Source organism: Stegodyphus dumicola, chromosome 9, assembly GCF_044657685.1.
Source record: "Stegodyphus dumicola isolate Sdum_Otavi_A_Nest chromosome 9, ASM4465768v1".
Taxonomy (NCBI): domain Eukaryota; kingdom Metazoa; phylum Arthropoda; class Arachnida; order Araneae; family Eresidae; genus Stegodyphus; species Stegodyphus dumicola.
The window spans coordinates 126,609,440-126,636,647 of NC_140776.1; the positions used below are offsets into that span (position 1 = coordinate 126,609,440).

The 27,208-nt window shown below is 31.7% G+C and overlaps 1 protein-coding gene across 2 annotated transcripts in view; it reads left to right on the plus strand.

Moving 5' to 3' along the window:
* Positions 1-27,208, plus strand: part of LOC118200100 (uncharacterized) — a 68,583-nt gene that overhangs the window by 12,243 nt on the left and 29,132 nt on the right. The window contains exons 2-4 of one of the 2 annotated variants that reach the window (XM_085824074.1): positions 3,399-3,520; positions 12,620-12,931; positions 18,265-19,026. In XM_085824074.1, coding sequence (XP_085680200.1) covers positions 3,488-3,520; positions 12,620-12,931; positions 18,265-19,026 — 1,107 coding nt within the window. In that variant the 5' untranslated portion in view covers positions 3,399-3,487. The remainder of the gene's footprint in view (positions 1-3,398; positions 3,521-12,619; positions 12,932-18,264; positions 19,027-27,208) is intronic. The other variant, XM_085824075.1, reaches the window with a different exon arrangement.

Here is a 27,208-nt window from a genome sequence, read left to right on the forward strand (position 1 = left end):
ATGTAACAAAATTACACTTGTATTTTTTTCTTGCTTGCAGTAATTTTCTTTTTACAAGCGAATTCTGATGCAGTTAAGATGGCTTCAAATGGGTTTTTGTTTCTTGGACACTGATGCCACATGATTCTATTTGGTACAATTCAAGTTGATGTTTCATTATATATTACCATCTTTCAAGAAGAAGAAATTTTCTGTTGTAATAGGGTGTGCAAAAATGATCACGAAATATATGAATAATGAAAGCATTCAGAGATAGTGTTAACAGTTGAAGGAAGAAGAAAATATTCATGTTAGAAATTGTTTTTGTGTTTCCTGGCTATTGTATCTAAAAGCAATGAAGTTTTTCACATTTTAGAGCCTAGCAATGGCTGAGCATTAAAATTGCTGAACATTGGAAGTTTGACATGAGCTCAAATCCAGTGGCTGCTTGGGACTTTTCTTGGTATTTATAACGTGTAATATGGATACAAACTGGTTTCCACAAATGTTTCTCAAGTTCTCCACAAAGGTATCCTTTCTTTTAGGCCTCAAGTGTTTTGCCGTAATCTGGTCCAGTGCAATCCTTTTGGGCAGTAAACTTATCATTCATAAATGTGTATGAAGCAGTTATTTACTAGAATAATTACAGTGATCTTCCTTGTAACACAGGTAAAAAGAGCTGCTTATAAAAATATGGTTCAAAAGCGACATTCAAAACTCTCTGTTGAGGAATATAAGAGATCTAGAAAATAGGAGGAGATCCATCGGCTTAAGAAAAGACTTTTTCACGAAGACCTATTTAAGGATGTTGAACATCTGAGGGGGTTCAATGAAAGCCTTGCTTTCTATTGTGAAATTAATCTTGGCCACAAAGATTTTAAGCCTGGAACTACTGCCTGTAGAGACACAAACAACATCATTCTAAATGATAGAAAAGAGGTACTCCACAGGTGGAATGAGCACTTTAGTAACTTGTTGAATGACCATACACTGGAAGGGTCTTCAACTTACCCAACTACCTCTGTAAACACCGATAGTATCCCGCCACCATCTTTGGCAGAAGTTAGAGAATTAGTTAAAAAACTAAAAAATAACAGGCCCTGACTCAGTTACTTCAGAACTTATTAAAAGTGCTGCAGGTCAAAACATTGAGGAAATACACCACCTCATCGAATCGGTTTGGAACCGAGAAGTTTTATCTGAAGATTGGAAACTGAGCATCATCTGTCCTATACACAAAAAAGGAGACAGTTTGGAATGTTTCAACTACACGGGAATCGGTCTCCTTTGTGTTTTCTACAAACTATTTTCCAATATACTTTTTAGTAGACTAGTAACTTATATAGAAAATATTGTAGGTGATTACCAATGTGGTTTCTGCAAAGGAAGATCTACAGCATAACAAATCTTTAACATTAGGCAAATTTTGGAGAAAACTAATGAATATGGCATTGCAACGCACCACCTTTTTTTTGATTTTAAGACTGCCTACGATTCAGTAAGCAGAAAATATTTAATTGAAGCTATGAGAGAATTTGCAATACTGAGAGAATTTGAAAAACTTATAAATTTGGTCACCATTACTCTTACTGAGACAAAATTTAGGGTTAAAATCCAGAAAATCTTTCTGAGCCTATTGTTATTTCAAATGGGCTCAGACAGGGTGATGCACTGTCCTGCTTGCTTTTTACCTTGCCCTCTAAAAAATCATAAAGGACTCCAACATTAATACTCATGTTAATGTAATGCAAGATAGTTATCTTTGACAAGTCTGTTCAGATTTTTGTGTGTGCTGACGATATTGACATAGTCACGCACACTCTCGAGTCACTTAGAGAGGCTTTTGCATTTCTAGAGGCTGCAGCCAACAAACTGCATCTAGCAATCAACCAAAATAAAACTAAATACATGCCATGTGGTAATAACAGCAGCCCCTATTTTGAAATTGGGAATTGCAAATTTGAAACTGTTAGCTAATTTAAATATTTAGGATCAGAAATTAATACTCTCAATGATTTAATGCCCGAGATCTGTAGTAGAGTCACAGATGCTAACCAATATTTTTTTGGTCTCGAAAAATACTTGAAGTCTAACTTTACTAGCAAAAAAACGAAGATTTTAACTTACAAAATAATCAGACATGTACTCTGCTGAGACCTGGACAACGACAGAAAAAGCTAAAAGTATCATTTCTGCCTTTGAAAGAAAAATTTTGAGAAGTATTTGTGGTGGCATAAAATGCAACATTATCTGGAGAAGAAGAACTAACTCTTAACTCTATAAATCCTTTAAAGAAATAGATATAGTAAAATATATAAGGATTCAGAGAATTAGATGGGCAAACACCTGTGCAGAATGGATTAAAATCGAATAACTAAAAAGATCTTCTCGGCCAGACCATTCGGCACCCAAAAAAGAGGGAAACCTAGGTGGCTCGACTGTTTGGAAACAGACTTAAGAATTTAAAAAATAGCCAAGTGGATATACATGGCCAGGGATAGAAGAGCTTGGAATTTGATTCTGAGGAAGGCAAAGGCCCATCCTTGGCTGTCTAGCCATTGAAGAATTATAGTGATCGTGCAAGATATTACATAAAATAAGTTTTTAGTTGGTGATCAACTATGGCAATTAATTGAAAAAATTATGATTTTTTATTTCATAAGGCTGTTGTAACCCCAAAAGAAATAAAATTTCCAAAATATACCTGTTGCTGAATTGATTTTATGTGCATGCTGCATTAAAGATGTAAATTCTGTTTGTCTGTTGACAATTTTTTACCATGTACATGCTTTTACCTTTTATGACTTTAGGTCAATGTTTTTGAACTGGGAAGGAAGATTCTCACCTGAGGGAAGCTCTTAGCTTTGGGGTGGGAGATACAGTCAGCGTTTTAATTAGCTGTTAAGTATTTAGTTTTACTTTATGAATATTAAAAACTAGTATAATTCAAGTTTTGATAATTATCAATATTTTCTATACTTTTTATTGTTTGACTTATGAAAAAATTTTAAAAATAACCAAAATCTGAATAAATGTATATGGAGGAGGGCAGATGATCTTGTAGTGGTGAAAGGAGTACTTGGGACAAAAAAGAGTGAGAACTACTGTTTTAGCTATAAATTTAGGAAGTTTGATTTAGATATGTTTGAACACATTGTGTGGTTTTAATCATAATCAGCCCGTAACTTCATATTTATATGACTGTGATTTAAATTCATTTTTTTTTAAATTTGTATCTCAAAATTCTTAATAATATTCATGCTATTTTATTTCTGTAGGTAAAAAAATATAAAAACATAGCTTTAAATATTATATGAAGTTCTTGTGGAGATGATGTATGCTTGTATGTAATATTTGGAAATGTATATCAGTTATTTTAAATACATTGTTTTTGTAAACTACATTCTGTTTTCTTGCAGGTATGATTAGTCCATAAGAATCCACAATGATAATGTGAAATTTTGACATCATTCATAACTCCAAATTTAGTTTTTATTTTTTTTAGCCCATGAAGCGAAAAGGAGGCCATGATAATAATCAGGTAGGAATTTTATACGCATTTTGTATTTTCTGCTGTAGATTTATCTTTCTTGGTAAAAAATTTTGCCCTTGTTTGAAATTATGATGTGAATGTAGTAAAATATTTTCTAAATGGATTTTTCGAATAAAACTTTCATTTCTGTATCCAAAGTGTTATTTTTTAAACTTCTAAGTAGCATGACCTCTTGAAGCTAATCTTGTACTATATTTATGTACCATTTATTATCTGGATTTGTGTGATAATTTGTCGGTTAACAATTTAGAGATCATTATGATTTGTGAATTACTAAAAGTAAGTAATATACTATAATCAACACGTGTGCACCTAGCCAGGCAGAGAGATAGTGTTTACGCATTTGTAGAATAATTTTGTAGCCACCTCATTAATGTTTAAAATGAAAACAATATAGAGTCAAAAGTCATTAATTCGGACTCGTCGGGACTTCGGCGATTCCGGATTATCAATTTTTTAGGATTATAGATCATCAGTTTAAATCTGGTAAGATGGCATGCAGAAATTATAAAATAAAAAATATGAAACCATAATTTATGAAATAAAGAACAATTATGATCTAAAGGGTATCAAAATTTACAAAAAAAAAAAAAAAAAGAAAAAAAAAAAAGCTTAATATTTATTTGTTTACTTTATTAAACATTTCTTTCAATGTAAGTTGTTTAAGTTGCTTTGGTTTTTATGTGATAATACATTCTCTTTAATTCTATAAACAGACATAATTTCTTCTTCAGTTACAAAGTTCCGCTGTTCAAGTCCTATAATTGCTGTGTCGAGAATACCGCCTAATTTTTCAATCGAAATTTTTTTTTGGTTTCAATAACCTCTGTCACTTTCTTCGCTATCGGAAGCAAATTATAATGACGAGGAATTTGATTTAAATCATATCAAAGACAGAGTAATAAGCCAAATAAAATAAAAACATTTGGGCTGAAGATAAGGATAGTGTTGACAGATCAACTTCCAATTCATTGCTCGCCGCTGTGGCGTTAAAGATAAACAAAGCTTAGATAAACAAACGTTAAAATTTAGATAAACAAAGGATATGCCTTTATCCATTTTTTTTGCAGCAATTCCACTTTTTGTTTAATGGACTTCGAAACATACTTTCGCTTTGTAGATCCTTTACATATTAGTAAATATATATCAGAAATTCTATTTGACATAATCGAAAGTTCAAGCTTACTTTTATAAAATTGCTCTAACAGTCTGCAAAAAATAATAAGCCGAATCCAATTCGAAGATTAAGGAACAATGCAATCTGCAACATTAACGGAATTAGATAATTTTAGCTTAGCTTATACCGTCCGTTATACATTAACGTGCATTCATAAACGTATTTTGCGCACGCGCACACTCATATTCGCAGCTGTAAAGGTCTTATGCGCAGGAAGTTTGTAACTTTGAGGTCCGGATTATGAGTGTCCGAATTAACGACTTTTGACTGTATATTTATTTTAAATTTATGATCAGATATCCCTTTTCCTGGCCTCTTTAGTTTGCATCGTGATTCCCATTGTAGAAGGGCTTTTCATAAAATTTCCAGATAGCCCTAGAAATTTTATGAAAAGCCCTTCTACCATTGAAATCATGATGGAAAGTACAGAGTTACCAACTCTTAGGATTTAGGGAGACTCCCAATTTTTGACCATACTCCTGCCAACCCAAAAGACAACCAACATTTAATTTTTTTTTCAGTAATATATTTTTTTTACCAATGACACCTCATCAAAATGATCTTTTTCGCAAATATTATTTTTCGGAAAATGGATTCTAATTAAAAAGATTTTTCCACATATTCCCATAAAATCTCCTTTTTTATATTCAATTTCTGCGCTTTCACAAAAATGCTTCAAACTTTCAACACGCACAGTATATATCTATAAAAATACGAATAAATTTTTGCAATGATATTTTCAAGATCCACTGGAAATAATTCAGATGCTGTTTGAATAGTACTGTGTAGAATGTGTGCTGCACAACCTACTCCAATAATTTTTTGGTTCAAATATTCATTAAATTTCCTAAAAACATTATTGATGCCTCTTCTAGTTTTTCCACCAAAATTTGTGTTAGTGTTATCTTCACAATAGGCAATAATATTACTTATTGAAACAAAATAGTAGTTATTGAATCAAAAATTATTTATGAAGTTTCACCCGGCATTGAAACAAAATCTAATATTTTAATTTTAATTCCTGTTTCTGGATTGAAAAGTCTAACAATTGTGGGAAATAATTTTAAATCTTTGTGGTTGGAATATATATATGGAATATGTTTGTGGTGGTTTGCATAATATATGGATATAAATGTACATTTAATCTAATTCTTTCTAAAATTGTGAAAATGAACATGGTGAAAAAACATTACAAATTGGTTTTTGTCCTTGCACATGTAAATTTTTTGTCGTATAATGTTTTGATCATTTGCGACGTACAATTAATTGATCTAAAACTTTGATTGTGGTTTATGGTGTAGAAAGCAAATAGCCCTTCAGCTAATGCTAGCTGTTCCTCTGGTAATAATACAAATTTGCGCAAATTTTGCTACTTCTGGAAATCGCGGTATGCGCAGCAAGAGTGTTAAATACAAATTGGAGGAATCTTGACATGGGATTTGCTCCTTCATTGACTTTATGCAAATTAATTTAGAAAAAAATTCTTAAAAATTTTTAGGATTAATTTTTTGGATTATAAAATATTTTTTCATGTTTTTAGGTACTTGCTTACATATGCTTTCTAAATTTTAATGATATTGCAAATTAGTTCGCAGCAATAATTAATCCTTTAGTTGTATACAATTGAATTTTCATAATTTAAAATTTAAATTAGCTTTATATGAATGAGAGAGTGTTTGTTATAAACCTAGGATATACCTTATACCTACATCATTTCATGAACGTCCAGTCCTCTGCCCAAGAAACATAAATCTAATAGCACTAATTTCCAGCATGGAGGCTCTTCTTCTTTTTGCAGTTTTTAACACTGCACCTCCAAATAGTTTTGTTGTTAACATAAAGTGTCATGTTTCAGCCATTTTTGCATGCTTATTTGTCAGGTAAAAGATATCTTTCTTGGGAGGGGGGAAGATACACAATCTGCCTCATTACTTGGTAAATTAAAGATTGTTAATGTGATAAAAAAGAATATATTTTTAAATAAACAATGTGAGTTTCAAAACCTCATAAAAATGAATAGTATAAGAACATGTGTCGAGAGCAAAAATGCAACATGGGGTTAATATGCAATTATGTGGCAAAGTATAAGAACACACAGCCATTGCTAATATATGTTTGCATGGTGAGATAAGAACATGCAGCCAAATTCTGGCCAAGATATCTAGGTTGATTGCTGATTCAATCTCTGGAGCTGCTATAACAAAGAAGTACTGAAAAAAGTTTACTGCAAGCATACAAATGATGCTTCTTAAATAATATAAAAAAGAAAATTATTTAAAGTGCAAGTAACCCTCGTATAACACGGTAGATAGGTTCCTAGAAAATGCCATGTTAAATGATACCTAGAGGCAGTATAAAAAGGGGTGTTATATCCGAAAACTTATTAAAAACAAATATTTTTTTAAATTATACATAAACAACTTAATTTTTATTAAAAAATATATATATGTACAACACAAAACAAAAAATATTACATATTTCAGTTTAACACAACTTAAGTTTAATAAATTTTTTCGTTGTCATTGTTCAGTATAATAAACAGAGAACGTTTTTTCAGTGCAATGAGATCGCTTTCACTTTCATAATTTCTTTGTTCATTTAAAGTTCTGGCGTTTTCTTCCCTCTTTAAAAAATCTGAAATTTTACTTTGCTTACTAGTTCTTACCGGGTCATTTTAAATTTCTCGATATAGAGCTAGACAATTTTGTAGCTACCTTTTGAATTTTCGGCTTATTTTAGAAGAAGGGTCTGCACTCAAGAAAAGTAACTCAAGATTTTTAGCTAAGCAGAGGCCTTCTTTTAATTTTTTTTAATGTTAAATTATTAACTTCACAATCTTCATCAGTGGTAGTGTCCTCAGAATTGATTTGATTTACAGCTTCGGATGCCATTTCTATGAAATCTTTGTCAATTTCTTCTTCTGCTAATAAATCTTGAATGCCCTCAATAGCCATGTTCACAAAACCTTCGCCTCCGATTGATTTAGCAAGTTCTAATATGCCACCAATTTCATTTTCTGACATTTCATGCACGTTGTATATTTCCACTGAAGAGGGCCTATCTTTAACATGCATTTAACGTTGATGCTTTCAGTTTTTTCAGCTACAAAGATATGTTGTCGATTCAGTTTTTGATTGAAGATGTCTTTCAAGCTCAGAATGCATATAAATAATTAACATTTGAAGAATTATCTAATCGCTGCCACATGTTGTATTCAAGTACTATAATAAATTTAAGATGTATGAAAGAAATTGAGCAAATAAAACAAAAAAGAAACAGTTTTTTACAGACGATTCAGTATTTCTCATTCTGTTAATTCAGTTCTCACTTCCCGACAAGGCAAAAATACATAAAAGCTCAAAATATCTATATTAAAAATTACGAAGTAAATCTTAAACACTTATTTCCTCGAAAAAATTCCAGAAAGGATTAAGCATGATTTAATTGGCAATAATAAATGAAGGCATTATCTTTGTTGTTGTGAAGCTAAGTTTCTCTAGATTGGCAACAAATCCACTAGTCTGCTGTTTGAAATGTAAACAATCAATGGCCGCCATAAAAAAAAGGCTTAGCGGCACTTAAACAACTTTAAAATTGTTGATAATTCTAAAAATATTGCATACAGATTTACTAAAGGCATAAAAACCTTAACCAGAAGATAAGAACAACATAATTCAATCATTTTTAAAGCAAAAAATTTACAATTTACAAACATATAAGAGTAAAGAAACTGAGATCAACTGAGCCGGGTAACAGAGAGGATATATATATAAATATATTCTCATTTCCTTAATTTTGCAGCATATTGCACAAAAGATTTTGACTTTTAAATTGTTGATAACTTTACATATATTGCATGCAGATTTACTAAAGGCATAAAATCCTTAACCAGAAGATAAGAACAAGATAATTCAATAATTTTTAAAGCAAAAAATGCACAACTTACAATCATATAAGAGTAAAGAAACTGAGAAACAGAGCCGGGTAACAGAGTGGATATATATATATACTTATATTTATATACGTTTGGTGCGGCCGATTGCAACCAAAACACGAGGTACACATCTCCATGTTATAGCAATCTCATATACAAAATTTAAACGTTCTGAGGCTACTCGTTTTTGAGTTATGCGAGATATGTACATACGTACGTACAGACGCCACAAAATATTCTCTTCAAAATTAATTTTAAATCAGTTTTATAATTTTTTTTGGGGGAAAAGAGTCTTTTATTCTGTCCTTATGTACAGATATCATGCAAAAACATTGTTAAATTGCATTCAAGAGGGGTCAAAATGGATATTTTCGTTGAAATATAATGCCTGAAAATTTTTGCGATTACAGTACTTCATTTTTACTTCGTACAAGGAAGTAAAAGTGTTGAATAAAAGGTAAAAATTTTGCTTCGAAACCAAAAAACAAATCTTTATGCAAGTATATACAAGTATGTAGACATAGTTCTTAGAGGGAAGTGTAGCTAAAAAGCATTCATGGCTTTTTTGTATTTCATTTGCTCACACTCCTTGGCAATTTAGGTAGTGTTTTCTTGCAAGAAAGTTGGCAGCTGTTTGTTTCTAGCCAGTGCATAAATATGCCAAAGCATCTCTCTCACCAAGGCCACTGCAGAATACAAGTACCAAAAAAATTCCCATTTTTTTTTATAATCAGATGGATGCCAAAAAAGAATTCCCATTTTTTTTCAGTCGAGACTATACAGTGCAAAGTCCGTAATTCCATTCAAGAAATTTAACATAGATTTTAAAAATGCTACTTTATATTTGCATTTCAGCACGTGCACTATTCCCATATCCATAGGCTGAATGATTTGGAGGGAAAAATAATACAAATGCATTATCTTTCACTAAAACTTAAAGTGAAGTATGTGCCGAACAGTTGTCAACAATCAGGACTATTTTTGAGTCATCAGGTAAACCAACCGAATCCAAATGTCACTGAGCCTGGGGGTATAAAAGGATTTTAAAAACCAATCATTCATCAACGCTTGTGTCTTCTATGCTCTCTTATTTGCGCGATATATAACGGGGAAAATTGTTACTGCTTTAAATGCTCGAGGTCGTGCATGTTTTCCGATTACGCAAAGTTTGCACTTCTGCATTCCTGCAGCATTCGTGCACTCTATTGGAATCTTTGACACCAGTTGGAGCCTTTCTGTAGAGGTTGCCAAGGTATTTCGCAGTACATATTGCCAGAAAAGACCAGTTTCATCAGCATTGAAAATTTGTTCTGAAGATAATTGTTCACTAGTAATGAGTTCAATGAATTCATCTGCAAATTGTTCAGCAGCATTCATCATTCTGTCCGTAGGAGCTAGACTGCTATCTGCACCGAAAAATCTCCTTCAAATTGTGTCAGTATTGTGATTTTTCACTGTAAAATGCTAATTCTATTTATTATTTTCATTCTTCCATCAATGGAAAAAGGAGGTGTAGTTAAAGTTTTAGGCTTTGTTAGCAGTAATTATCAAACTGTGGCCACAGAAAGTCTTCCTCAGAAATGAATTTTCTAGCCTATTTATGATGCTTTTGCTATGAAAATTATATTAAATAAAATGATAAACAGAATTTTCTGATAGGTTTAATAATAAATAGAATTATTCAGCATGTTGATAATATGTTTTTATTTTAAATACATTGCTTATATAATTGTATTAAGTATGATAATTAATGTATATGTTAAATAAGTTCTGTTTGATTATGCTATTATTTTAAACTAATTGCTGACAAAATTGTATTTAATATCATAATAAATAAAAAGTAATATTAAATTCCTTCTGTATGTGTATATTAAATAACTTGTGGTATGGAGAAATAGAGTGAATTTCCGATTTATCATTTACCGTAATCAGTTTTGTTTTCATGGGTGTTTACAATATTTAGTAACAAATAGCACTTTCTTAAGTCTAAATTCTGCTGATGCAGTTTTTTGTTACCAAGGCCACTACAAATGGCAAACAGCAAATTTTGCATTTAATGAGAAAATCAATTTAAATCTTCTCCTAATTCAGTTTTGGAAATGACTGCCCTTAATTCATTATGTTTCAGCCAAACACACCAGTGAAGTTTTGTTTGATTCTATGATAAAACATCAAATACTTCAATAAAAAATAAAATATATTTTATTATATATATTGGACAGAAGATTCAAAATAGTAAGCACGATGAGTATTTTACAATGAAAAAGTGCGATATTGACACAATGCAATTTGGAAAAACCCATTTAGATCATTGATTGATTGTTTCTTGCATCTGCAAAGATTGTTTCTAGGCAGTGCATAAATATGCCAAATCCACATTCTCACTAAGGTGGCTACAAAAGATGGATGCCAAAAAAGAATTCCCATTTTTTTTCAGTCGAGACTATACAGTGCAAAGTCCGTAATTCCATTCAAGAAATTTAACATAGATTTTAAAAATGCTACTTTATATTTGCATTTCAGCACGTGCACTATTCCCATATCCATAGGCTGAATGATTTGGAGGGAAAAATAATACAAATGCATTATCTTTCACTAAAACTTAAAGAAGTATGTGCCGAACAGTTGTCAACAATCAGGACTATTTTTGAGTCATCAGGTAAACCAACCGAATCCAAATGTCACTGAGCCTGGGGGTATAAAAGGATTTTAAAAACCAATCATTCATCAACGCTTGTGTCTTCTATGCTCTCTTATTTGCGCAATATATAACGGGGAAAATTGTTACTGCTTTAAATGCTCGAGGTCGTGCATGTTTTCCGATTACGCAAAGTTTGCACTTCTGCATTTGTGCACTCTATTGGAATCTTTGACACCAGTTGGAGCCTTTCTGTAGAGGTTGCCAAGGTATTTCGCGGTACATATTGCCAGAAAAGACCAGTTTCATCAGCATTGAAAATTTGTTCTGAAGATAATTGTTCACTAGTAATGAGTTCAATGAATTCATCTGCAAATTGTTCAGCAGCATTCATCATTCTGTCCGTAGGAGCTAGACTGCTATCTGCACCGAAAAATCTCCAAAACATTTCTTTCTCAGAATATTTTGCTGTCTAGTGGATAGGTTGAGGCCTTTTTGGTTCACCCTTGCTTCATCTTAATGAGTTAGATGTGTAAGCATGAGCAAATAAATAAATGAGTCTTATAATTGACCTTTTTCCAGTCATTTATCATCTAAAATTTGTATTTTTTTATCTTAGTAATAGTTTCTGCTTCATTTCACATGTTGAAAGCTGTTTTTTAATTGGCTTTCTTGCCATCTAATCAAGTGAGAAATAGACTCTGTACATTTGAAGGATGAATATCAATACCAATAGATAGTATATCTCTTTTGAGGTCTTTGCTAGTTTTTGTTGGATTAATTATGCTATTTAAAGGCCGAAATTGGTCAGATTTTGGAGTTTTCTTTTTGCTTTTTTTTTTTTTTTTTTTGAGAAAATGATCCAGGTTTATTGTGTTACCTCAGAATTCGAGAAAACCCTAGATTTTCCGTCACTACTTACAATCATAGATGTGTGACTTGGGTGAAATGTGGTAAGCTTTTGTCTCTTTTTAGTTATTATATCCATTTTTAGTATACTAAAATGAATGGATTTAAAATGTATTTAGGAAGTATGCAAAAGTAAATTCCTCTTCTCATAGAACCAAGCTTAAAAATGGTACAATAATCATAATTTATTGTCTAAGCCAGTAGTCAAAAGCAGGCATTCAGATGACATTAAGGCAAATGAAACTCCTTCGAGAGACCTGGATAGTGTCATTTAGCCACCAGCTTCAAATTCTGCAAAAAACACTTTATCCAATTAATTTGCACTCTATAGTAATTCAGGTATTTATGGCTACACTTTGTATTGATGTTTATTTATTTTTTTTATGTTAAAATGTTGAATATTATATTTTGGGCAATTTTCTCTTGCAGCCTTTGACAAAAAGACCAGATATCGTATCAACTTCCAGTGCCTTTCGTTCAAAAATAGCTGCAAAGTTGCAAACTTTATTGGAAGGCATAGCCACTGAGCCTAAGAGTAATTTTACCGAAGACAAAAAACCTGACATATCTTCATTGTTTGATGGTTCTTCAGATTTTTCCGTTACTCCATCTGTAGATGCTGAAAATAGTTTTACTGATAGTACAAGCCTTGTCTTGCAGAATTTCATTAATTCTGCAAAATTAAAGATCACAGAATTACTACACAAAGAGAATAATGAAGCACATGCATTTGAAATACAGGTAGGTACTGGATTAGAGCTCTTGTTGGTTATTGAAATAAATGTAATTTTTTCTTATGCCTTCTATATTTCTCTGTGAGCTGCTAGTCATTTAGTTGTTATTTTATTGCATTGAATTTTCTGCTTTTTAAAATAATTTCAGGATGAGACAACTATAAGAAAAATTACTTCAGCTATTCTAAGAAAAATATACAATGGGTGATCGGTTAACGAACATAATCCATTCCAAGATTATGTTCACTATCCGAATTGTTTGTTAACCGATCGCTGATTTACCATATATGTTAATGGGAATTCGATTAATTCATTCTGGAGATCCTAAAAATTAAATTTAAAAAAATGTCATGTACAAGTATAATTTCTTAGTAAGTTTATTTATTACAAATATAATACATACATATAGTTTTACTATATGTCAGTCCTTTTCCTTTTTTGGGGCGTTTAAGAACATGTCCAATGTCGATTGTTTTTCCTCTCTCCTTCAGGACGTTCAGGAATTGATAGCAATGTCGTTGTAGAGATCAGCAACCCTATTGACATCAGCTTGGTTTGGGTGCCATTTTAAGACCGTTGCTCTGACATCCTCCCACTTCTTCAAAAGATCTTTAATGGCATATATCAGCATTGCTCCTCTTTTGTCTTCCTCTTTTTCAGAAGGAAACACATTTCGCTGAGTTTCTTGGTGTTCTTCATTCAAGATTTCTTGGAGTTCTTCTGCCGTCAAGTCACCTTCATGTTCCATTATGAACTCTTTAATGTCATCCTCATTCACCTCCAATTCCAGATCTCTCACAGTTGTTACAATTTCATCCATAATTTCAGGGGTGTTCAAGGAGACGGACGTGATCACCTCCATTTCCTTGAACGAGGGATGGACACAGCTTTCGCCAGGCAGAAACCAACTGTCGTTGAATGATTTCTGACCATGCCTTTTCAATAAGATGAATAGCTTCGAGAATGTCAAATTTTTCTATCTAAAACATTTTTAAAGTAATTTTTGAGGAGAATTGGCATGCTTCAAAACAGCGCATAAGTATACAATTTCTTGAAACCTGCAATAACCTCTTGATCCATTGGCTGAATCAGTGGAGTCGTATTCGAAGGTAAAAACTGCACTTTCAGCCAGGTAAAGTCTATCAGCAAATTATCTTCAAGGTCCTTTGGGTGCCCTGGTGCATTGTCCAATAGCAGCAATGCTTTCAATGGCAAGTCATTGGTATCAAGGTAGTCCTTGATGCTCGGGGCACAAACTTCAAACAGTCACTCTTTGAAAAGAACCTGCATGACCCATGCCCTCTGATTCGATCTCCACATCACTGGCAGTTTTCTCTTGATTATAGAATTTTTTTTAATGCTCTAGGATTCTCAGAGTGATAAATGAAAAGTGGTTTGAGCTTCATATCACCACTAGTGTTAGCTACCAAAAGTAACGTCAATCGGTCTTTCATGGGTTTATGCCTAGGAACACTTTTCTCATCTTTCGTGATGTAGGTACGGTTCGGCATGTGCTTCCAAAACAAACCAGTTTCATCACAATTAAATATTTGTTGTGAACCCTTCTTTTACAGTGAATTCTTGAAATTTGAGACAGAACCTCTCAACTTCTTTATCTGCACTAGCATACTCACCGTGCATGTTTAATGCCAGATCTCCTTTTAAACTTTGCAAACCAGCCAGCTGTAGCCTTGAATTCTATATTTTCGGATGACGAACCTGGAGTTTGTTCTTTCAATTGCTCAAAAATTTCTCTAGCCTTCTCTTGAATGATGGCCATTCTAGTTACATCTCTTTTCATCTCTTCTTTCATTTATCCAAACTAAAAGCAAACTGTCCATTTTTTCCTGGATGGCACTTCTTTACTTCTCAGATGTAATTTTCGTTACTCCTTTAGTGGCTTGAGTCTTCTTGATGATATCTTTCTTAGCTACGATTGTGCATACTGTAGACCTGTTCTAGCCGTACTGCCAAGCAATATTAGTCATTTTTTGTCCACTTTATACTTTAGTTATAATCTCTTGCTTGGTTTTTATGATGAGCACAGTTCCTGACACTCCACTCTTTTTAAGTCCCATAATATTGTCAGATTTTCAGGTTTTTTTTAGAAGGCATTTATAAAAGCACATACTAAAATCACAGGGACAGAAACCAACTATGACATAACAATTGACAAAGTGTCGTCACACACTACGGTACGCGTTATATGGTGCTGCCTCACTGTAAGACGTAGTATGAATTATGACAAGTCAGTGCATGTGCTCATCCAATGATGACGTGTCAGCACACGCGGGCATCCATTTTCAGGACGAATTGAGGACTGGTATCGGGCGTTAGAATTACTTTTGGTTCGTTATCTGAATATTGTTTGTTGTCCAAACACAAAAGTCTTTCCTGAAAGTGTTCGCTTTCCAACCACAAAAATCTTTCCTGAAAGTGTTTACTGTCCGAACTGTTCGTTAACCAATCACCCACTGTATATACAAAGCAAAGTTCGTAATCCGGAGGTCCATTATCCGGAATAATCTATAATCCGGACCCCAAAGCCACAAATTTTTTTTTTTTTTTTTTTTGTGTATGCTTTATGCATCTGCATAATGCATTTACGCATGCACATTTCCGATAGTGAAGAAAGTGACAGAGAGGTTATTGAAAACTAAAAAATTTCGATTGACGAGTTAGTCAGTATTCTTGACACAGCAATTACAGGACTTGAACAGTGGAACTTTGTAACTGAACAAGAAATTATGTCTGTTTATAGAATTAAAGAGAAAGTATTAGCACAAAAAATGAAGCAACTTAAATAACTTACATTGAAAGAAGTGTTTAATAAAGTTAAACAAATGAATATTAAGCTTTTTTTTGTAAATTTTGATAACCTTTAGATCATAATTGCTGTTTATTTCATAAATTATGGTTTCATATTTTTAATTGTATAATTTATGCATGCCATCATGCCAGATTTAAATTGATGATCTATAATCCGGAAAAACCTATAATCCGGAATCATCGAAGTCCCGACGAGTCTGGATTATGGACTTTGTACTGGATATATATATATATATATATATATATATAATTTACTAATAATTTAGAGCATCTACTCTAATTGAATTCAGCTGCATTTTGCATTCAACAATGATTAATTGACTGTTCAACCTGCTAACAATTGAATTATGGGATATGTATATCAAAAGTATATTTGGAATAAAATTTGAGATTTCTTATATTTATGTAGTGTGAAATTCTATTTTACAATGATTAATTGACTATTCAACCTGTTGACAATTGAATTATGGGATATGTATATCAAAAGTGATATTTGGAATAAAATTTGAGATTTCCTATATTTATGTATTGTGAAATTCTATTTTATTACAGCTCCTGAAATTTCTTTTTTTAATTTCATTATTTCTGCTTTCTGTTGTAAAAATGGTGAATTGTGTAGGATAAATATGTGTAGTTTGCATAATTTCAAAATTCCGTATGATATGAGTCTTACTCTGATATAATAGCTAATGCAAAAGTAAAATCTTTTATCCAGTTATTACCAAACTGAAACTTTTGAGTCAACCAATAATAATTAAGCAATACTATGTCCCTCTAATTGAGATTAAAATAACATGCTGAACAATGATTATTTAAGTAGTCAAACAACAAGAATCAGCGTATTATTCAAATTATCCAGGACTAGTTTCCATGGTTTAACTTAGGCAGCTGAGGAAGATGCTTCTGTAGGTAATATCATCAAAACCAGTCTTACAAAATTTACAAATATTACACTGATTCTTGTTGTGTTTGACTACTCCAATAACTATCTCACTCCATTGAGCATTGAAGTAACTTCACTGTCTACCATTAGTAACATAGCAATCTTCACATTATTGTAATTGTTATATCTGTCCTTCTAACATGTAGTCTGCCGTTTCTTTTTCTGCAGTTGCAGTGTTATGACTATTGAGAGAAGTATAGTTCTTAATTACTGAATAGTGGGTACATTTTTTGTGCTAGTTTAATTAGGTGTATTTATTGCAAAAATGGTGTACTGAAAATAAAAGAACTGTATCCTTGGATCTTAAATGATTGTCTGTCTTCTAGAAACTTTCTATCTCCTACATTAGACTCTTTTAAAATTTTTTTGTCTTTCTCTCACATCTGCATGCAGATGTAAATTGTATTTATCATGTATTCTAATACACATTCTGGATCTAAAATGTGTAAAATTTAAATATAATGCAACTTGCATAAAAGCAGTGTAATAATCTCGGTATATATAAGATTGTCTTGGCACTGATTTCAAATGAAAACATTCTGTATAGTTCAAGAAGGGATTTTATGTTGAGTTGTCTTAATTGGGAGCAAGCATTCTGTACTTATTATTCATTGCACCAGTACTGGCAAACATCTGAACATATGACAGTAATTTAAGGTGTGTGATAGGGTCTCTCATCTTTTTTTTAAAGTTGGTACTTAGTAATGCATTCTGTAGTAGTAATAAAAATGGATTACAATCAAGAAAGTGAGAATATTTATTTAAAATTATATTTATAAACAGTTTTTAAAGCTATAAGCACATAAAGATCAAATATAAGAAGACACGTAAAATTTCTGTGCTGTTTTGACTATGTATTTCATTAATGAACTCATACATGAATAGGTTTGTAAATTATAAGTAAACTGTAATACAAAATGTTTTGCTTCATTGAAACACAGGTTTAAATTATTGGAATTTTTGTATCTGTTGCTATCAGGACCATTATGTAGTTTTTATGTTGAAGTTGTTTTTATGTTAAGGTTTTAAAACTGAGCCACAAGTTGATTGTACTAATTAATTTTTTTTTTTTTTTTACCTGCATCATCAGTTTTTCTTTAATTTTATGTTTATTTTCTACTGTCACATTCAAGAGGAATATCAAAAACATGGCAAAAAGGCTTTAGGAATGAACTATATCTTTTGTAATGTTTGTGTTGTAAACCAAGCATGTTTCATTAAAATTTGTATCATTCTTTTTGTTGATATTTAAATTTTACAGTTTAAATGTAACCTAAAAATGTCTGTTGATGTTCAGGAGTTTAGAATCTGCAGCAAAAATGTTGAAAATAGAAGGGCAAATATGTTGCATTCTCAAATATAGTAGCTTGAAAAACACTTCCTAAATAATTTTGGTAATATAAATTAGAATTTGAATTGAATTTTAATCTTCTTGCTTATTTTGTTATGCATTTTCACGTAATTTTGTTTATTCAAGTTTTCTTTTTAATGTACTCATCTTATATGTTGATCATTTTAAAACTTGTATCTTTGTAATGAGTCCACAAGTATATTTTTGTATTTTTCAGAATGATTTTGATTGTAACCAGAGCCGTTCCGTAAAAAGTGGGCATGAAACTACGCAGCAGAGCACATTAAATGGTCGCCATATAGGTCCTTTGCAAAGACATATATCTGTAAAACTTCATAATCTTCTAGGTAAAGCTTTAAACAAAAATGTTGCCAATTCTAACCTTGTGTCCCAAAGTGGTGAAAATGGCCATAGTGTTTTATCTGAAGGAGAATTGGAAGATTTGTCACTGCTGTTTCAAGAATTTATAAATTCTTTGAAAAGACAATCAAACAATTCCAAAAAACACGTGACAACACCACTCCATAACCAGCAGTTCTGTAGTCCAGATACAACTTTAATTTCTCATAGAACTAGTGAAGTTAAGCAAAGTAATAACAACAAACAAAGTAATAATCGCAAGAAACATTCAGCAACTGAAATTGGCCATCATGGAAAAGACATTGTTCAAAATCAGAGTAGTCATTTGTGTACTGTGTCGGTAAAGAAATCAAAACCAGGGACATCATCAAAGATGATTTGTAGTGATGACAGTAACACTGAATGGCCATCCGAAAGATGCTCGGATGATGAGCTGGAATGCAGGGAATTAAATATTTTTGGCGTTGGAACTAGAATCATATCATTATCTGACTGCGAGTATACTCCTGAAGTCTTGGACCTAAATGTGAGAACAGATAGTTCAGAAAATGATTCTGAACCTGATGTTATTGTTTTGGGAGAGAAACGTCCAGTTTATGAGGTTATAACACTGGAAGAGGTATGCCACTTTTTATTATTTTTGCTTAATAAGGATGCAAAATATATTTTTGCTATTTGATATTCAGGTTTTTTTATATTATGTTTTTAAATTTATTGATTAAGATGTTGAAACGTATGATTGGTGATGTATTCTTAAATTGTCATAATTCTTTAAAACATATTACTTTTGTTTAAATATTTCTCAGAAATAGAAATTATGTATAAATAGCCCACCAACATTTAAAAGCGAAGCCGTATTTTATCATATGAAACCTTACAGAAATTGCATATTAAATGGTTTGGAATACAGCAGGTATATCTTATGCTGAAAATTGATGTGAAATATTAGCTGTTATTAGGAAAACCAGAGGCAACACTAAATTATTAGTTGTTGCAGATTTTAGGTAGTGTAAGGTGATTACAGTAGAACCATAAGGTGATTTCAGTATGTGTGAACTGATTAAAAACATGGAGAGGGGGAATGTACAGTGGCAGACAAAAAAATTGCATCAATTAGAAAAATAAACATTTTGTAATGTTAACACATCATTTTGCTCACATAAAGTTATCATTGTTGCGGCAAAGCAAGATATGAGATCATTCCATCTTCATATTGCATCATGCCGTGCTTCTGAAGTATTTTGTTGTCCAATTTCTGTAAAATATTGCTTCAAGATAGAAACAGTCATTCATCTCTTTCTTTAGGAATAATATTCAACATGTGTGATCGCTAAAAAAATTGTCTGCAATCAATCAGTAGTTTTCAGAGTGATTGAATTGTAGCATGTAATTGGGGATGTTTCTTTGCATTCAGTTTTGGCAAAATGGCATTTTGGATAGTTGAAGAATGAATAATTTAGATTCTGCTGCAACACAATATTGATGTAGTTTTATGTACTTTATAAGAAAGAATGGTGCTTTCTGATTGTCTTTACCCTACCCAAAGGTGACAAACTCCTTGCTGGTTAATTTTTTGCCAAGCTAATGCAGGCAAAGGCAAGGGCCATTTCCAAAGTAATGGCACACTAAGAATTCTGTAAAAGAGTAATCAGTAAAATATAAAAAGTAAGAAACATGGGTAATTAAGCATTGTTTAAAGAAAGCCTTGTGTAATTTTTTTTTTTTTTTTTTTTTTTGTGTGCTGTTCCTTCCGTGTACATAACAATCTGTTTTCAGTATTTAAAATAAAAAAAATCATTAATTGCACAAATTCAGCATTGCGGACAGCTTTGCCATTGCACACTGGTCAACGATAAATAAAGTAAATAGTTGTTATAAAAGAAGTTTGACTATCTTCATATCTTCAAACCAGTTTCTGACCCATATTATAACCTTTTGCTTGGGATTTTTCACATTGCATTTGCATAAAATTTGGTCGATTAAGAAGTACAACTTCATAGAATGCAAATTTTTCATTCCTTATTGTTGAGAAAAATGTCTTATTTCTGCAGAAATATAATGCTTTTTCATTATCCGGTGACATCTGCAGTTCCATTATGATTCATTCTTAGAAAAAATTCAGCAGTGATTTTATTTTTGCTCTCAAAAGTCGATTAAGAAGTACAACTTCATAGAATGCAAATTTTTCATTCCTTATTGTTGAGAAAAATGAAATGCCTTATTTCTGCAGAAATATAATGCTTTTTCATTATCCGGTGACGTCCGCAGTTCCATTATGATTTATTGTTAGAAAAAATTCAGCAGTGATTTTATTTTTGCTTTTCACTGCTTTGATCTGTCATGTGTGTCAAACTAGCTAAAATTTTGCCATAGACTCATGAAAAGGAATCGTAAGTTAGACAAAAATAAATGAATAAATATTTATTATCTTATTGTGATTGATCTCTTAACCAGAATTTTGATTTCATTTCTGTTAAAAACTACCCAGAAAGCTTCTAAGTAACTTTGGAGAGGGGGAGGGAAGATTCTTCAATTGGTGAATATTTTCTTGAAACCTCTCACAAAAATTTCTCTGTGTTAATGTCATTAATTACAGGCAAGCTTTTTCAAAAGCATTCAAAATTCTAATATTTCAACTTGAATTTCTTTCTTTCCTTTTTTTTTTTTTTTTTTCTTTCTTTGATTGCAGTATATTCATTCTTTTGGCTGTACCTTTCCATTTGTTGCTCTTTATTCCATTGCTGCTATAAATTTTCTACTTCTGAAGAAGAGATGTTTATTTTAATCAGTTTTGAAATATACAACATTTGATATAAAATTTACACCATTGTGCAAGAGTTTTTCATGGAGGGTTGAATTTTGCTTTGTCATGTGTTTTTTCTGTATAGTTGATTGATATTGTTTAATGTTACTTTATTTCATGAATCTTTGACGTAATGCTTTACATCAAGAACATCGAATTTAGGTGTTGTAGTTGCAGATTTCATTTCATATTGTTTGGTATTTGTCTTGGCAATTTTCTATACTTTGTTATAAGCTTTATAGTACAGAATGTATGGATGTGATTGCTCTGAATTGTGCATATGAATGTTGCTCATTAAAGGTAAGTATTACTTAATGATAAAATAAGATAATATAAATGATAGGTCTTCTATAAAAGAAATTCCGAGGGAAAAATTTGGAAACTTTTTGAACTGTTTAATTAATTTGGGATAAAATGCTAATTAAATGAGATTTTTTGCTTTTTTTTTTGTTCGCGAAAACAGTTGCTAAGAGAGGAAAATTCGAATTTAGAAGTAGTAATAAAGTATTTTCAAATTTATGTTTATTCAGGGTTCGTACGGTCCTTAAAAGTCCTTAATTTTTTCAAAAATGATTTTTGGTCCTTAAAAGTTCTTAATTTTGGCCAAAATGAATAAACGGTCCTTAATTTTGCTCATTTGACATTTCTTATCATTTCTAATGATTGCCATTCTAAGTGTGAATTACAATTTCTCATGAACGTGGAATTAAAATTGCATGGCTCTTAACCAATCTGTTGGCGGATTTGCGTTGCAAACAATTTAAAAAAAAAAAAAAAAAAACAGCTACTCAAACGAAAGTATCGGTGTCTGATTGGCTATTTACCCAATCTTTCGAAACAGGTCAGGGGGGGGCCCAAGAGCGATGCGCAGTGCAGGGAGAAAGTTATGCCACATACGCATGACGTCATGTGGGTGACAGCGTTAGTTCTTGGCGTTTGTTTACTTTCGTTGCATCAACAGTTTGATTTGATTTGTGTTGTTAATTTGCTATTATACCTAGGCGGAAGTGGCAAATTGTGCTATAGCGTTGTGTCAGAATTATACACGTTAATACGTTTTTTGGCGGAAAACACTCTTTACAACCAGATAAAATAACTATTTTTTAATGAATTTATGTAGTTTTCATACATAACTGTGATGTAATTTTACATTTATTTTTCATTTTACTGCTATTTTACATTTAAATTGAAAAATTTCTCATTTTAAATCATTTTTTTATCAAAATCTTCATTTTCTGTATGAGACTTACATCGTAGTGAGATATTTAAACTCATGTCATGTTTACCAATACTGAGTACCTGAATGATTAGTTAATAAATTCGCGTATCCAACTTCATTCACATGTTTTGGTTACTTTCTTTACATCCCAAACGGAATTCTATGTATTGAAGCAGCGTCTGGGTTAAGCTTTGCGAACTAAGTAAACTGATACATGCCTCACCGTGAGGAAAGAACAATTTCTCGACCTCACTATGATGCAAACATCGAATGAGTGAGTGACATATTTCTTTCAGTGTTATTTAACTGATGCATACAGGTATGTGTGATGTAATTTAATTGATATAACTTACACATGCTTGAACCTGAAGGAAAACAAATCTGTGTATAATGCTAGAATAAAAATAGCGAAAGAGTAAGTAAGATATTCTGTTCAGTGTTATTTAACTGCTGCATATGTTTTAATTTTGATTCCATATAACTTGTTTTTAATTATAAGAGATAGAAAAATAACTCAATATTGAACACATATTTCGAGTATAACAAAAGTATTTTAAGAAACAACCTTATAAAAATACATTAGTAATTAAAAATATTTAATTTGTGTACAGTCTGTATTTAATTATGGCAAAGCACACTAGGGCTATCTTCGTAATAGCTGTGATGCCTTTGTGGAGGACTTTCTCAGGGAAACTGGCTCGTATACACGTTACACATGAGGAAAACCACAAAAACCCCATGCAGCCAGCCCGTTCGCGGGATTCGGACCGAACTACCAGTGTTCAGCGACTTTACCGCTCGGCCGTTGGTGGGCCGAAACTAAGATGTAGGGCAAGTTTATTATTATTATTATTGTGCGTATATGTGTAAGAAAATGTATTTTTATTGTTCCATTTTTAATGTATGGAAGGAAGAATAGGATGCCAATATCGAAGATTATTTACTAAAGCAAATAATCACGTCAGGATAAATGTTATATAGAAATCTTGGGAGTGTAAGGGATTATAAGAGTACTTTTAGATTATACTGAAAATATATGCACTTCTGCTAAAATCTGAAGTGAATCAGTATGAAGTGACTTTTCACTGTAAAAAGAATGTGATAAGTATACTATTTAAAAGTATAATGACGGATATTAAGAAATTTGTAGAATTTTATGGTATTTAAATATGAATTTGTTAAGTCAAATCTTTTTATGTATATTTTTGCTTGAGATATGTAATTTAAACTGAAAATCACGATCATATATTTCTCATGGAATGTCAAAGTTCATTTGTATTAAAAAAAAGTGCATGAGCAATGAAAATAAACAGAATAATACTTTTTGATTATGTTTTTACGTCGTAGCACTTATGCCATCATGTGTTCTGTTCAACAAGATTTATTTAGTGCAAACAATACTACGAAAAAATATTCAAAAATACCTTGTTTTGCAATATTTATTTCCCTTAATTAACTTAAATATCGTTTTTCATTTTCTAATGCTTTCCTTTACGAAAAGAATTTAATGTTTACAATTATTTTCAGCATTCGTACGAATTCTGTGCATAAAATAAACATTTTCTTTAACAAAATACTTAATTGGAAAGTATATACCCGGTATTTCCGGTGTATCTACCACATATAAAATGATCTTTTTGCTTTAGTTTACATTTTTTCCATTACCAAAATCATGTAGCAGACGCGTCGGCCGATGCGTCTTGTCTCCCGGGTGACGTCACTACCAGCAACCAATGGCACGCTTTTTCCGTTCCTGGCCTAACCTTAGTATATTAAAGAACCTTGGAAACAGGTGTTATCCATAAATTTAGGGAGATTGTGACGAAAGCGTGAAGCCGGAAGTTCTTTAACAGGCGAAAGTAATGATGAAGGTGCCCGAGAAAAAAAAAAGGGGGGGAAGGGGTTCTGAAAATATTTGCCAAAATTAGAGCAATCCGAACCTAGAAGGCCACAATCCTTCCGACGCCAATAGGATCGAGATGCCTGGAAAGTGCATTTTCAATAAACTGTGGCTTCATCAAGCTGATTACAAAGACTGGATATTGATGGATGGCAATCCTTAAATGTGGTCTTTGTCTGAAACAAATTGAAATTTCTAGAATGGGAGAGTCAGCGCTGAAAATTCACATGAAAATTAAGTTTCGTTTCATCATTTCAATTTGTTTTTACACGGTTTTACTTAGCTTAATTTCTGTGTTTGTTTCAATTAAGCCATAAATTAATTTTTTATCACTTTCTACGGAGTTTATTCTCTTTTGCACATACTATATGTATGGGATATCGGGATTATGAGTTTATTTCTACAGAGGGTCTGTTATCGATTTCGCGGGAAATCTGTTGGCTCCATTTCGATTTTAGGTCGCCAAGGGCAAATTCGGTAACGCTAGCCGAGAAAAAGTGAAGTTCGGAAATACGTTTTGAAGCTTCAATAGACAATTAAGTATTTGGTTTAATCCTATGCTGTTGATAGTAATGCATTATTTTTGCTAATGGCAATACAATTATTAGTTGAAAATAACTAACTAATTAAAAATTTTTTAATATTTTTAAAGCTGAAAACAACTAATTTTCCTGAATTAACTAGACGCAAAATTAACTTTCATGAATTACTAAATTTATTGGGTAGAAGTTTAACTGAAAATATACATTCCGTATTATATATATATACAAAGTCCGAGGTCTGGACTCGTCGGGACTTTGGCGATCCCAGATTTGAGATTTTTCCGGATATTAGATCATTGTAAATCTACTAAGATGGCACGTAGAAATTATAAAATTGAAAATATGAAATCGTGATTTATGAAATAGTGAAGCATTTATGATTTAAAGGGTATCAAAATTTACAAAAGAAAAGAGCTTAATATTTATATGTTTACTTTATTAAACATTTCTTTCAATGTGAGTTGTTTGATTTGTTTTCTCTGCTAATACTTTAGACTAATACTATAGACATATAATTTCTTGTTCAGTTATTAAGTTCCATTGTTCAAGTCCTGTAATTGCTGTGTCGAGAATTCCGAATAACTTGTCAATCAAAATTTTTTCTCGTTCAGTAACCTCTCTGTTACTTTCTTCACTATCGGTAGCTGTTATTTTCTGGATTTAGAACCATACTACAGATTTCGCCCTCCGTTAATTGATTGATGATTGGGCATTGTCATCGCAATGAAAAACTTCTGTTTAACTTCCCTAAATTCTGCCGCCTGGTGCGGCCATGCGAGCTCTGACGCTGGTTCTGGCTTTATGTGAATAACAAATCAGTTATTCTTAATTCAAATAGCACTAAATATAATCGTTTGTCCTATGAGTATCATTAACAAAATCTATTTTTAGCATAAGGAAAGAAATTTTTGCTAAATCTCCCCTTGTCAACATTTTAGCGCATTAAACTTAAATCTGTAATCGGATAATACTCTGTTATTTGGCGTCGCTGCATGAGTCATCACTCAAGTTGTCATCCGTTGATAAACATGTGGTGATGAAAGCAAAATACAATAAATAATTATTCGCGATTTCGGCATCAAGGATATAAAATATTAGTTGGTGTAAAATTAACAAATGTTTCGGTTTGAGATTATGCCAAGCAGATACGCAGCTATGGAGTCAAGTTACTAATCATACAAATTTATGCTAAAATAATTATTTCTTCAATAGTGAGATATTTTATTTAGCGCCAAACTGAGATTAAGAATCGGGATTTCCGGCATGTTTTTTTTTTATGATGAGGAAAAAAATCTAATGCGCATGCGTAAAGCATACCCCTTCCCTTTAAAAAAGCCCTAAAAAATTGGTTGGTGGTGGCTTTGAGGTCCGGATTTTAGGTCATTCCAGATATTGGATGTCCAGATCTCGGACTTTGTACTGTATGTATATGTATATATATATATATATATATATATATAATGTATACTTTCATTCAAGTATTCACTGTGACATGTATTCTTATCTTGTTACATGAACAGGCCTCTGTGGAAAGGGGCTTCTCTGTAAATAAAGCAATTGAAATTGAAAATTTAAGTGACTCATCATACATTTTTCAACGCACAGTATTTGATTACATAAAATTTTCTGGAGGTGTTCTTAATATCGAAATTAATAAAGAAATGAGATCAGCAGCAGCTTCTGCAAGGTCTAAATATATGCAGTATTTAGAAGAACAAAAATCTTTAACTAAATCTGAAAATTCAAAAAGGAAAAGAAATATTATTGAGGAAGAAATTGATTATATGAAGCAGAAGAAAAAATTTCTTCAAAGGGACATTAAAGATATTAATGAAGAAGTAGATGCTTTAGCAGATGAAGCTGAGACCTTCAGGAACGTTGATTTGTTTATCAAAGCAAATGAACTTAGAAGAATAGTTAAAGAAAAGGAAATAGACATAAATAAATTAGATGTTAAAATAGCTGAAAAGATTTCAGATTTAAAAAAAGCACAAATGTTTTGTATTTTTATTGTACAATTTATTATTTTAGTATCTTTCAAAAAACCAAGGAAATAAATTGTATGTTTACAAATCAGTTATTTTAATCTGCAAAATGTTCTTACATTGTGATTATAATAGTAGTTGACTGTGTTTAAATAAATATCAAATAAGTTAAATAATAATCATGTAAATCTCTAAAATAGTGACTGTTATTAGTGTAAAATACACTTATACATGTTTTTCAAGAAATTATGTTCCTAATTTAATGTTATCTGCTTCATAAATTGTAGGGAGTTAGTTTAATTTTCAAAATTGTTATATGGTAAGTGTTGCTTAACAAGTAAATCATAGGTTC